The sequence below is a fragment of the Nipponia nippon genome, unplaced genomic scaffold (genome assembly GCF_047370975.1).
Source record: "Nipponia nippon isolate SJK-2023a ecotype South Korea unplaced genomic scaffold, ASM4737097v1 scaffold_13, whole genome shotgun sequence".
Lineage (NCBI taxonomy): Eukaryota > Metazoa > Chordata > Aves > Pelecaniformes > Threskiornithidae > Nipponia > Nipponia nippon.
Window position 1 is genome coordinate 9,811,488 of NW_028262324.1, and position 14,156 is coordinate 9,825,643.

A 14,156-nucleotide genomic window follows, 5' to 3' on the forward strand; every position below is an offset into this window, starting at 1 on the left:
AGAGCCTTGTCTCTTTAAGGTTTGTTTTTGGATTGGATTTTGCTGTCTGTTTCCAGTATTTTTCCCTGGTATTCCAGTATTTCCATACTCCTGGGCTCTCAGTAGCACAAACCACTCCGCACTATGTATCTCAGTTCTTTTTGTACTTTTCAACACTTGTTACAGACCTCTGCCAAGAAACCTGATAATTTTTTTTCCCATTTAAGGGAAAGGATTTTGGACTATAGAAGAAAATCTCCATTGTACTTAAAGTGTTTCTAGGCTGGAAAGAAAATCCCTGGAAACTAAGGGAATCCTTAAAGGGACATAATAGGAAACACTCTGTAATGGAGACAGCTTATTGTGTATGACTGTCTGTCCCACTCAAGGACAAGTACAAGGCCCTTGGGCTGCAAGAACAATATGAGCTATTGTTACATCTTATAGCTCGTTTTAGAATATGAAACCCAGCATCCCCTCAGCATCAGGAACCAGCCAAAACTTGTGGGCCACCAAAGCTGCTGTGCCCGTCGCTGCTGGAAACCCATTGTTCCACATACCATTGCTGTGACGGGGCTGAGCACTTGTTTACGGGCGAGGAGCCTTCCTTTTCTCACAGGCCTTTGTTTTTCTGTGACCAGTAAAATGACGTAAATCAGCCTCCCCTCTTGCTTCACAGGGTGGACAGGAGGATGCCAGACTGTTGTATAGGCGTGGGTGTTTGTGAAGATGTGATACTTTTCCTTATGCAGGCAGTGGAGTCACTGCAGATCAACAGAGGGATATTTCCGCATTTAGGCTCAGCCTATTTCCCTGTCATGTTGTAGCTCAGCTAACACTGTCTCACAGACCTTTTCTGCCTGGCAGGTGGAATCCAGATATGCATACACCACAGACTACGAGCCCAGGAGAACATGTATTTGCTGTACTCTGCACATTTCCTCTAAAGCACTTGAGGTTTAAAGTGTTTCCTTGTCAATAATTGCTCTAATACCTGGAAAGGAACAGGGTTTGCCACAGACTGCATTCAAGCATTTGGCTAGCTCCATAGGCTGTGGAAATAACAAACCATAAATTAAGTTTGCAGAAGCTTAGGGTACAAAAATATCCGTTGAAAGGTATATCCAAACCAAGAGTGGGTTAGATAACCTTGGAGAAGAGGGAGCAGGCTGCACATTTTTGCATCCTCAGGCCTGCACTGCCCCTTGCTGACAAATGCTCCATCCTGGGACAAGAACTGCTGCAGGGAGCAGACGTCCTGGGGGTGGGAACGTCCTCTCCTCTCCCCAGACTCCTGGATCACCCCAGGCACAGCCAGCTGGAGGGTCTGCCCTCGGCAGGGCTCCCTCTCGCAGCTTCTACCTGAGAGTCGAGTGTGATTTTTTCAGCGCTGGCAGGACGGGGTGGGTGGAAGGGTGAGCAGGCAGCAGCGGAGGAGCCTGTGCTTCCATGCTGCCCCTTCACGTGCCCCCTCCATGGCTGGTTCTCCAGCCTCTTGGCAGAACACGTGAATGACATTGTCAGGGTAGCAAGAGTGATGCAGGAAGATACAAATGCCCTGCTAATAAACCCGAGTTGCCTCTCTCCCAGTGGCTTAACTGCATTGAGTCTGATGCATCTCCCTGCATTAGGCTACTTGTCATTTTCTCTCCCACCATCCTCTTCCCGCAGACGAGCAGCCTGCATTTGTCACACGGGGAGATAATGTGCCCTGGATGCCAGTGCTAACAAACAAATAACTTGCTCTCCTACAGCACCTGCCAGCTGGAAGTTTCAAAGCACTTTGTAATCATTAACAGATTTAGCTTCCCAGCCCTGATCAGGGGTTTTCATCTCTGTTGTAAGAGGAGTAAAGTAGGGTCTGGTGGTGAAATGAGAAAGTAAGAGAACTGAAGTGCTCTGGCTTCATGGGGCAGGGGGAGCTGCTGCAGCGGAGGGGCACTGGGCTGAGATTAAGCTGGTCAACAGGTTTTATTCCCAGTTCTTCCTTTCACCTCCCCTCTGGGTGATCTTGGTTTTCTATATCTTCATTTCCCCATCTGCAAAAGGAAGGTATTGACCCACTTCTCCTTGTAAGAAATTCTGAATACAGATGATACACAGTTGTGGGAGGTACTGGAGAAAAAGGCTTGTCCACACAAACACTGTTTGGGATTTCAGAAAGTCATCTCTAAGGAAGACGTGGACATTCAAACACCAAAGATAGTGGCATAACACTGCATTTTGTACACTGGGCAATGGGAGCCAGGTGCGAGAGAAGCATAGAAAATGGGGAAAAGCAGCACTGAGAGTCTTTTTGCCTAGTTAATCATACAAAATCAGACACTGGGCTCCTATTTTAGAAACCTTGTAGTAGGAATTGTCACTAGAGTCCAAGAGCCATCGTCAATCAATGCAAGAGGACAAAGGGCTAACGAGCGGGGCTATGTACCTCTGGTACCCCAGCCTAAGCAGGTGAACTGCATTAAGTGGTGTTAATGTACCCATTAAATGGTGCTAATGGAGCTCCAGGTTCCTGGTGGGGTTCATTTCCCCTGTCGGGAGTGAAGGAGGAAGGGAAGGAGGACAGAGTGGCAGAGGGATACTTCGAATGCTCTGCTGTTGCCTGTCAAGTTACCCTTTTCTCCATTTCTTCTGTTTTCAGGTTAGTAAGTGCTCCTTTTTATTATATTTATAGTCCTAATCAGCAGCAGAGATCCACTATTATTCCTTCCATCTGCAAATATATGCAACCATCCTGAGAATGGTCTCTTTCCTTTGATGAGGGGCTGCTGGGGTGAGGACGAGGGCCCAGTTCACTCCTGGCACAGGGTGATGCTTGGCCTCCTTGAGCTCAGCTGCTGGCTCAGCAAGCAGGGCCTGGGAAGCAATAGGGGCCCTGCTGGGCTCCTCGGCGCTCTCTGCTCATCATTTTTCTCCTGGCACCAATCCCTGCTCCTGTTTTGACGGGTGATACCACCGGGAGCTGGCGGATGGTGGGAATAGCCCCATCCTCCCAAGGAGGGATGCTGCGGCTCTCCCCGCGGTGCTAGATCTGTTCCAGGCGCCTCCCCCGCTGTAAATCAGCCCCGGGGCGGCGGGGCCCGGCCAGGAAAGCGTTAACCTTCCCTGCAATGCTGCATCCCAGCTCACGGTGGAGCTGCCTTCCTCTCTTCCACCCCCAACTTCCAATTCACTCCAAACAACTCCGGGACAGAATTGCAGGGAAAAGCTGGAGGTTCAGCCTAGACTTGTTGATCTCCGTTCCCAGGCAGCAGAAGGAAGCACCGGAGCTTTCCTTTGTGTCTGCACGGAGCGAGGGCCGGGGGGGGGGGGGGGGGCGGGGGCAGATGCGGCTTCGGCGTTGACTGGAGGCAGGAGCGAGGAGCCGCAGCCGAGGGAAGGCCTTGGAAAGCTTCCTGCCGAGGGATCCGATTTACCTCCTTTCCCTTCCCCTCCCCCCGGGCTCCGTGGACAGCCGGCAGCGCGGCCGCCATCCCTCCGCCTTCAGGCTGCCCGCGGGGGGATGCGAGCGGGGCCGCCCCTGCTGCCCGCCCCGCCGCAGGATGTAGCCGCCCTCGGCCCCGCACAGCCCCGTACCGCCTCGCTGGGAGCCCGCAGGAGGAGGTAGGTGCGGGCCGAGGGAGGGGAGCCTTTCCCCGTGTGCGGCCGCGGCTGGGCAGCAGCCCCGGCGGCGGCCTGGAGGCAGCGGTGGGATTTTGGGTTTGGGGCTGCGGGGGGGGGAACACGACGCTTGGATCGGCGGGGAGAGGGGCCGAGCCCCCGGAGCCGTGCCGGCTGGGCACGGAGGAGCCGTGCCTTTCTGCGCCGGGGTTTCTTTTCGTGCCATCTTGTGTAAGCAACAGTGCTCAGGGCTGTCATAAGCCACCCGGCTTTACAAGGAAGGCTGGGGTTTTTTCCTTATTCCGATTTTCGTTAATTTCCCTGTTATGCAGAGGTCGGTGTGGGGCGTGGGGGGCCTCCCTGGGCAGCCCAAAGAGGTAGAGAGCGTCGTTAGAGCCGCTGGAAATACCTCCTTTTCCCTTCCCCACCTCTTTCCTTGGGGAAATTTGCAAGGCTGGAGTTATAAAAAGCCTCCGCGTCTTCCTGCAGCCTACACGGCTGGGCAGGGCGGGGGGCTCCGCCGGCGCCGAGGAGGGGGGTTGCGCAGGCTGGGTCATAGGGGCACTCGGGGTCCGGCGGGGCCCCTCTGCGGGAGGGAGCGGCGGCGGGGTCGGGTGCTCGGGGGACGGCGGTGGCGGGGCCGGTGCGCTCCCGGCCGGCCGCTCCGGGATGGGGGACAACGTGCCAGCGCGCCCCGGCTGGCGGCCCGGAGCCTTTTGGGGCGCATTGCTGAGTGCTGCTCGGGGGAGCCCCTATCAGTCAGCACCTCCCAGCCCGTTGCTAGCAGAACCTCCCGGGGCCGTGCCCACCCTCCACAGCTCCCCGGGACGGGGGGTGTGCAAGCCACCCTCCGGGAGCGGAGAGGCGGCGACGGGGGCGGGGGGGGGCACCCGGCCGCCGCCCGGGGGAGCTCCGCGGCAGCGCCCGGGACGACACGTGGGAGAGGGCGGCCTTCAGCACCGCGGGCGCGGACAGCGCCCTCCCGCCCGCCGGGGCGCGGTTCAGCACCGCCGGGGCGGACAGCGCCGCCGCCGCCCCCAGCAGATTAGCGCGGCCCGGCGCTCCCCGCGCCCGCATAAGGCGGCGGCGGCGGCGGGCGCGGAGGTCGGCGGGCGGGGACCCATGGTTGGCCTCTCTTGCAGCTCCGGGGCATGGAGGGGAAGGAGAGGTGAGGAGAGCCGGCCCCCGCGCGCCCTGCCCCACGCCGCACCTTGGAGCGTCCAGCCTGAGGGGGACCAGCGATGCCTCTGGGGATGAATAAGCATGGATCTCGCTCTACTACCTCTTTGCCTCCGGACCCCACGGAGATCGTCAGGAGCAAGGCTTGCTCCCGAAGGGTCAAGCTCAACGTGGGGGGGCTGGCCCACGAGGTTCTCTGGCGGACCTTGGACAGGTTGCCGCGGACCAGGCTGGGTAAGCTCAGAGACTGCAACACACACGACTCCCTCATGGAGATCTGTGATGACTACAACCTGGAGGAGAATGAGTACTTCTTCGACAGGCATCCTGGGGCATTCACCTCAATCTTGAACTTCTACCGTACTGGCAAGCTGCACATGATGGAGGAGATGTGCGCCTTGTCCTTCAGCCAGGAGCTGGACTACTGGGGGGTGGATGAAATCTACCTGGAGTCCTGCTGCCAGGCCCGCTACCACCAGAAAAAGGAGCAGATGAACGAGGAGCTGAAGAGAGAAGCTGAGACACTGAGGGAAAGGGAAGGGGAGGAATTTGATAACACTTGCTGTGCTGACAAAAGGAAAAAGCTCTGGGACCTCCTGGAGAAGCCCAACTCCTCCGTAGCGGCCAAGGTAAGACCTCCGCTTTTCTTCTCAAGTCTTGTCTGTATTGCCTCGTGACTGTGGTGATGCTTACATGAGGTATTGCCCTGCTAGCCTTGCTTTAGCATCTGTGCGCTTGTGGCTGGCTGGATGTTATGAGTGAAGGGGAGAAAGACCTCCCAGATGCAAACAAGGTTCAACGTATCTTTTTTTGGGTAGTTTGGAAGGAATGTGGTTTGAGTTTCCCTGGGGCAGTCTAAGCTGCTCAGTGTGGGAGCAGCTCCACTGACCCCTGGGTCAGCATACGCTGATTGCTGTGGCTGAAGGTTATAGACTTGTTATCCAGTGGCCTGTCTTGGTGCATTTCGTAAGAGAGATTTCTTTGGGCCTAAAACATGTGTGTCTCCTACTGCTTAACCAAACTGGCTTTTAAGAGGAGGAAATCTACTTGAACTCTTAGACCGAGGTCCAGTCAAGAAATAACGCCTTCCCTTCTAGGGCTTAATTTAAAATTCTGTGGTGAAATACAGTAATTTGTATCATGCACTCCTAGGCTGCGGGTCTGCTAAAGCTAGCGTTTGTATTTCATCCTTTACCTGATTCCAGCCTATTTTAAGTCTCCCTGTGCAATACTGCTGCAGCGCTGTCTCTGTCAATAGTTGAAGTGCTGCTTACTCTGAAGTTGGTGCCAGTGCAACAGATCTGTTTGAAGGCGTTTGGAAGATAAGATCCATGTTAGGAGAAACCAATGTCAGAGTTGGCTCTGATAATTTAGCTGTCTCATGTTAGTCACATATTCTTTAGTGAGGAAAATCTCTGTGAATACAATGATTCAGTAACCATGGGGACAAAAGTGAAGGGGGAGAGGTTGAAAACTGTGGGATGAATAACCGAAAAGCATGAGAGACTGAGCAGCAGGGACCAAAACTTGAATTTTCTATGTACCGGCATCCTCACAGTATGGCAAAGAAGTAGAAAGAGGCCTCAGCTACCTCTTTAATGTCATCTCCCTGTTGTATGTACATTTGCAACTGCAAACCGTAGCTCCATTCCATAGGAAGTCTGGCTTTGGGCTACTTATGAAAACAGATGACTTCTTTCCCTCTCTTTTATTGAAATGTTGCACCTCGTGAACCAAGAGCCTGTACGAAAGTTTAGGGAAGGGATTTTATGAGGTGTGGAGCTAAATGGCTCATTCTGGCAGGGGAAGGGAGAGGCATGGTTGGCTGCTGAACCAATTACCATTTTTTTAATGACAAACGGAGCCCCAGAATGTCTTTTTCTCTCCAATGGCACAGATGACGCTGTGCTGAATGCATTAATCATTTATAAGGCTCCTTTGGCACAGTCCTGGAATCCTGAAACACAGGCCTCGGGCTTTGCTGTCTGTGGCACTGACTCAAAATCCATTAGAGACTGTTGATGCTCATGATTTATTGTATATGAGCAGGGATCATTCTTGCCAAATAAGTGTCTTTTGTGATTTATAAATGAAATACACTCTAGCTTCATTTTCTGAGAAAATTCTCAGAGTAAGTGCATTCAGCATTGCAGGCTCTGGATTAATTGAGAGTGAATGGTAATGCATTATTATCCTTCCCATTTAAAGCTACCATTCTGTTACTTCATTACTGTAATGAAAATGGTGCTGTATGTTCTCAGACCTCAAATATTCCAACAGTTCCCAAACGCAGATTACCACTCACTTCAAGCGTAGCAAGGAAAACGAGCATGATGAACAATTAGCTTACCAGGCAGGGACAGAACTGCTGCTAAGCCTATTCTTTATCCGATTTTCTCCCTGCTGGTGGATAGCTTTTCTCTCATGCCAGAGTATGCCCTCTGCTTTGATCACCTTCATGAGAATTCATTCCACATATTGAATAGGCTGGACCTGGTCTTCAACTGCTGATGGAAGGACGTGGGGAGAGGGACTTGGCAGCCTGACCCGTTATCTGACCTAACCAGCTGTGGCCAGGCTCTGTTTCAGGCTGCATTTTCTAAATCTGAGCCTCTGCCTGATAGCTCCTGGCCAGCTTTCCTCAGCTGTCTGCTCAGTGGAGCACTTTCGCTGAGGCCACGGGCCTCCAGGAACTTCTGTCACCTTTCCTAAAGCCAGACTCCATCTGCTTTGCCAGGTCTGGGAGCTCAAACTGTTCCTATAGAGAGGGAACAAAGTAAACTGTTCTGAGGTTTAATGACTGTCACTGAACGACCTAAAAATCTCTGTTGGGAAAATCCGTACTATTCTCACTTATTCTTTTTCTTCAGACTTGTGCCGCTCAATGCAAAGGTTTTTTCATTTAAGTGTAACAAATACAGGCTCCCTTCATGTTCTCTTTAAGAAGTCTAGAAAATGGCTACAAATGCAGGTTTTCCCCCAAACCCAACACGATCCCCCTGTAAGCTGTTCCCTGTTGTCTAGCTCCCGCTCCAGCAAGGTGGGCTTTCTTGCTGGCTGTCAGCATTGTTTGTATTTTAACATTTTCTGCAGACCACCTGACCTGACTCCTCCATAACAGCTTGCTGCAGAACTTCTCATGGTTATACTGGGACCGGTTAAATCCTGAGAGCGAGTTGGTTTTTTATTTGTGTTTGGTTTTGGGGTTTTTGTCTTTTTTTTTTTTTTTTTTTTAAAAAAAGGAATTGTATATGATGTACCTCAGGGTGGAAAACAGCATTCAAATAAGAGAATAAGAATTCCCCCAGACTTTAATTTTTGTTGCTCTTTTATCCATTGAGGATTTACGCATATCTTCCGACTTATCTGTCAGGTTTTTAAACTAACCACCTCATGGCAAGCAGTGTCTTATTTATGTGCGATGCTTCACCCTGTACGTGACTGGAAAGAACACTCCGTTAGATTTTATAATACCCACTCTTTGAGAGCCTCCGGATTTCAATGATGAGGCATCAGACAGCTGTTGAAACCCCAGGCTCGCTGCCTTGTTACCCCCCAGCCCCAGCAGAGGGGTGGTTGCTCCTTTCCTATGATGCCCCGGTCCCTCGCAGCTGTAACCAGAGCGGCACTGTCCTTGTGCCAGGTGCCGTAGAGCCGCAGGGCAGCACTCCAGCCCTTCCCCAGGGTCAGACCATGCAACGGGCACCCTAACCATTTCGCCCACCGGTCCATTTAACTTGCAGGCACTTGCTGTGCTCCCCTGCGCTCACTTTGCCCAGTGGGAAAACCCCTATGCACAAAATTGAGCACGGAGGAACTCTTCCTCTACCAAATAAAAAAAAAAATATTTAACAGGCAGTTATTTAATAAAACTCTTCATTTCTCTCTAGCCTTACAAGATATTTTAAAGGATCATTCTCCTGCTTCCCATGGCTTTATTTGCCTGTATATCCCTGAGAAATACTCACTGCAGTCTTTGTGGATGCTTCCTCCTCTTCCTGCCATCACTGTTTTTGTATGTTCCTGCTTATTTTTGTCATTCTCCCAGTCTCCCTTAATAGTTTGGTGGTTGATTTTTTTGTTTTTTTTTTAAATAGTATTCTTCCTGTACTTCGGTGTACTCACAACATTCATTTTTAACCATAGAGGTCTCTCTGGTGCTCGCTTTTGTCTGGATTTACCCTAGATGAAGATGAAGTGCAGATATTTTCTGGAGTAGCTATTACATTTTATTGTATGGTAGTTTTCCTTTCTTCAGGAAAGAAAAGCAGCTCTTCAGAAGCCAAGCAGAACTGCTTCTTTTTCTTGGGACTTCGTGTCCGTGTCAGGGCAGTAGTGGCTAGCAGTTCTCCAGCACTCTGCTTTGGGCTTTTAATCTTAATTACTCTTTCCCTGGCCAAGGCTAAGCCTGGGCAGCTGATTTCTGTCACCCGCACGCCAGCTAGCAGCCCTGGGCTTCCCGAAGCAGAAGTCCCTTCTGTAGCTGTTGTTTTTTACTAACCAAGCTAGTTGGGATCTGTGGGTGTCTCACCTGCCTGGTGAGACATTCGTGCCGCTTGGGAGAGCCAGCCTAGCTGTAATTCCAACTTCATGGCATCCTGAAAATTAACAGACTGCAGTTGTTCCGTGCTTTCCAGTATAAACAAATAACAAATTAGACAAACTCATCTTAATTAACTTATATGGTCTTGGAAATCCTCTGATCACCTGGACCTTTCCAGTAACTCTGCAAGAACATTATCCTTTTTGCCTCTTAGGAGGAAAAGAAATCCTTTCTTCTCTTACTCCTTACAAATTATTTCCCTGATCAATATTTAGGCAATTAGTGTTGCACGGGGAAGGGGGGGGGGGGAAGTCTGCTTGTCTTACAGACTCCTCTGCGTGTGCTGGTTTCATCTATTTTTCTCTTGCTGTCCTGAAGGCTGAGAAAAACACGATGACATCACCCGCTTTGCAAAAAGCTTCTCTGCATATCTGCATGTCAAGTAGGATGTGCACTTCCTCTCCTCCTCGCTGCCTCCACTTCCCACTTGTCCCTGTCCTGTTGGGAGCTCAGCTGCAGCAATCCCTCCATTCTGACAGGCTCTTTCTCATCCTTTCCCCTGTTCCTACTATGTCTTTGCCAGTGCAATAATATCACATTTATCCTTGAAAACATGCAACTCCAATTCAATAATCTTATTATGCATGCCTTTACATTTGTTGAACAGCTTTTCTCGAGCTGCCCACTGCTCTCTGGTGCTAATCTCTGGACGCATTGCTTAGGGATTGGTGAGGTTGCTCTGTAAGCTCTTTTCTTATTATTGTTGATAGTAGTGACAAAATAAGAATGATAAAGCCTCTTGGAGATGCATTCGCTACATCTAGAGCGTTCTTCCCCCACATGAGTTTTCTATTCCTGGCCTTCCCTTATGGCATGCAGTTTTCATTCATCTCTAAACCTGCCTGAATTTAGCATTCAGCAGAGGAAACCCCTCTCCCTAATTGCAGGGGTCACATCTTAGCCATGTCTTGTCTGTCTCTGAGGCTCCCACCACAGGGCAGATGTTGACTTTGTTAAAGCCAGATTGCCCATATTTTGCCTGCATCTGTGACTTTCATTTTTCTTATGCAGCTACTGCTTTGGCTTTTCTGCTATATATAGGAGACTCTTTCCCTTCATCCAAAGTAAACTTCTGCCTTTGAAGATCCTCAAAAGCAGAGCCTCATTCCAAAGTCTTTCCCCTGGGTTCAGGGATTTGCCACTTTGGTCTATAGCTTATCACTGGGTTTCTAGCACAGCACTGTCTTGTGGGCACACAAAAAATTGCTGTTCCGTATCAATCTCTCTTCATCCTGCAGCTCCTTCCTGGGTGCTTGTCTTTCCAGTGAACTTCTTAAATCTTTTGTCTGGGGAGCCCTAATTCCTACATTCTGTTCCCTGCAATGTGTCTTCTGCTTCTGTCTCACCCATGACCTTCCCACAACATATTGCTGTGCTGCCAGTTCCCAGAACTCCTCTGCATTACAGCTCCCCTAAATTCCCAGTTTGGGGAAAAAAACCTAGCAATATTGTCAGCCTGGTAATTATGTCCTGTGATTCTTTCCTGGCTCTGCAGAATCTTGCTGGGAGTCCCTGTAGCATAGGAGAAACCCTGGCCATGACATCGGCTTGTTAAGTCTCCCACATCCCTAATGCAACATCACATGTTATTTACCACATGGTGGGTATCTGCCAGCAACAAGCTTGTTCTAAGCTCTGCAGGTGGGATCCTCACCCTCCAAAGGTGATCCTTTCTCCAGACCTGTTACTGCAGCCCCGAGCACCCCTTGGATTCAGGCAGGTGCCTACCTGGCAGCTCCTGCCCAAAAACGGTTTGGGTTTAGCAGTTTACAATCCAAGCCTGCAGGTTTGCAGTCTCTAAAGGATTTTATAAAAGCAAAGTTAAAATTGTTACACCTATTGGTTCTTTTGATGTACTTCCCATACAGTCCATGAAGTGTAGTGTGCATGTAGGCATAACCCTGGATTTTTAACTTATCTAACTTTCTACTAGGAAAGCTTGGAGCAAGTCTGGGGTCCTCCCTGAGCCTAAGCGTCCACATCTGTGTGAGACTGCCTGCCTGCCTCAGGAGGGAAGCGACAAGCTTATGTGCTTGGGCTGAATTCCTTAGAGGACGTGTGCTATAGAAGTATAGTCAATGCTATTTTTAAAGCACCAGCTCTCCTTTGTACCTTTGAAACAACTCTCTGAGAAATTAATTCCCCTTGCTGCTCAGCGTTCTCCCATCCTGCTCAGCCTGCAAGCAGACATGGTTTAAGGTGCCAACATCACCAGTCAAAAATGTAGGAAATCTTGCAAGAACGGAAAATCCCTGTTTTGTTCAGCTGTAGCTGCAGATGTTTAGTAATAACGGGATTCAGAAGAAGAGTGCCGGGCCTGATCCACCCAGGAAATGCCAGTGTGGTGTGATGCACCCAAAGTGCGGGTGCAGCTTCGGCTGGTACCTGTGCAAAGCCCTTGCACGTGCTGCTGAGTCAAATATGCCGTGCCCGATGGGTGTGTGCTGACTGCAGCGGTGTTCAGAGCTGGCTAGGCAGAGGCACTCCAGAGCTGTGTAGAAAAAATAAATTATTTTCATTTTTTAAAACACTTCCTTCATTTAACTCTTCTTACACAGTGGGATAAATATCCTTGCTGTCACGTTCCTACTTTTGCCTGTTTCTCTTGATCCTGAAGATCACAGTCTCCTGATTTCTCTCGACGTAAATGCCCCCATGGAGAAGAATAATCCAATGTTACTTTTACAAGATGAGCGTTGCTATTTGTCATTGCTAATGGCAAAATATTTATGTCAAAGAAAGTTCACAGCTGATCACTTAGTTCTTATAATAAACACAGTCAATATGATTTACTCCATGGAGATATCTGGCAGCAACAGAAAAGGCACAGTGCGGCCAGTGAATGTGAGCAAGACATTAATATTAGCCTTCCCTGAAGAAGCTATACAGGGAAGCTATACATTGTCACTGCTTCTACTACATTAAGGCAGACAAGGATCAGACCCTTACTGTTATGAGAGCTGCCCCGTTTTTTTCCTAGATCTAGAGGCTCAGCTCCATCGTGGGCTGGGTTGGCTTCCCATGTGTTGCACTAGGACTGGGAGCACTGGCACTGCAGTACGGTGATAGCTGAGCTGAGGTTTGGAGGTCACTGTCCTTATGGGCAAGAAGGGGCAACCCTTCTTCAAGGGCTGAGTGGGTAAATCAGCTCTGTGTTGCTCGGTGCCATGGACCTTGGAGATGGCAACAGCTCAGGGATCCCTGCCCCACACCCCATCGCTTAACTGTCGTACCTGAGCTGCTTTAGCTTTGGCACCCTTTATCCTTAAGAAGACCTTGCCCTAAGTTTAGTCCCTGGGGCAACAGCCACACATTCACCTCCTGGCTTTCTCAATTACGTGGTATAGCAAAAGTAAACCTTGTAGTAAGCTTGCCCCCTGAGTTTGGCTGGTCTCTGTTTTCTCCCTGCTGTCCTGGCTTTTCTTGGCCTCGCTTGTCTCCTTTACAATCTGGCACTAGCTGAACATGTATACCAGCAGGACTCGGTGAGGTCTCTCTGATTTTTAATGAAAAAAATCTACTCATTATTCTAGAGCAAGTCTGGAAGAGTGCTGAGCAAGCAGTATGCCTTTGTACCTGCTATAGCCCCTCCCCAAATGCTAGCATTGAAATATCCCAAGCACGTTTATTTTCTAGGTCCCCCAATAACACCAGCAGCCCCAGCCCTGCTTCTGTGGAGGGTAAAACTCCCATGGAATGTAATGGGAACGGATGAGTATTATAATGTCTGTACTCATCAAGCAAAGCTCTCAAAGTGCTTTGAAAAGATGGATTACTTAAGGCCAGGACAAACCTGTGATATATGTATTATCCCTATCTTAAAGTGAAGAGGTGATCATTGCCCAAGGTCAGTGAGGAAGGCAGAGCTGGGGGGGACCCTGGCTTCCCCCTGTCCCATGTCACCAGTACGTTTTCATAGTATAGGTGAGCTTCCAGCGGCCCTTGCCTGCTGCCTACAGTGCGATATTGGAGAGGGAAAGGTGCTGGCAGCCTTCTGACAGTTTATCCAAGGGGATGAAGTGAGCAATCAAACCCCGCTCTGTTTCAGCACAGGTATTTCTAGTTATATGAGGCCACCCTGGAAAACTTTGTCATGTTTGAGGAATGAGTGGTTACAGAAAAATGGGAAGGTTTTCTTTGGTAGATCAAAAAGCACAAGGTCTGTACTGGGGCATTTTCAGCACTCTCTGATGCAATTCTGACTGTAGGGAGGGGATGCTATTAAACTGTATTGAATAGCAAGAGAGTATGTATGTCAGACTATATATATGTTTGTATTATTAAACAATACAATAAATCATAATACATATCCAATACAGTACATATTGATATGTATGCACACATACTATATTAAAATTGCCCCTCTGTGTGGGAATTCCTTTGTACCAAAATTAACCTGTATGTGGAAGGTATTTATTTTCAATTAAGAACTAATCCTAGCAAAGAGCTCCTCTTTGAGCACAGCAAACATAATGAATGACTTGAACATTACTCAACAGGGGTAGTGTCTCCTCAGAAAAAACAATTGTTTCCTTTGATAGTAACAGTATCTGTGTGAACACGAGGATCAGAGCATGGGCTTTTTAGTGGTTTGGGAGCTTCCTTCAGCCTGGCCTCAATGGTGTGTTGACAATTTTAGGAGTGTTCCCCCTTTCCCATTCACAAGTCTCTCCCAGACCTGTCGTGATTCCTGTGAGTGGTTTTGCTGAAGTTTGCAGCTGTTCTCATCCAACGATGTGGACCGTTGGTCCAATGGCTGTGGATGCTTCATGACTCTTCACCTGAGGTGCTG

General features: G+C 49.5%; 1 protein-coding gene across 2 annotated transcripts in view; it reads left to right on the plus strand.

Annotated features, from left to right (window-relative positions):
- Window positions 1–2,502: 2,502 nt before the first annotated feature.
- KCNB1 (potassium voltage-gated channel subfamily B member 1) overlaps window positions 2,503–14,156 on the plus strand; it is a 131,897-nt gene continuing 120,243 nt past the window's right edge. Inside the window, exons 1-2 of one of the 2 annotated variants that reach the window (XM_087750153.1) lie at window positions 2,503–2,623; window positions 4,725–5,390. In XM_087750153.1, the coding sequence (XP_087606279.1) occupies window positions 4,824–5,390 (567 nt within the window). In that variant the 5' untranslated portion in view covers window positions 2,503–2,623; window positions 4,725–4,823. Of the gene's footprint in view, window positions 2,624–3,305; window positions 3,586–4,724; window positions 5,391–14,156 lie in introns of those variants that run through there. The other variant, XM_087750152.1, reaches the window with a different exon arrangement.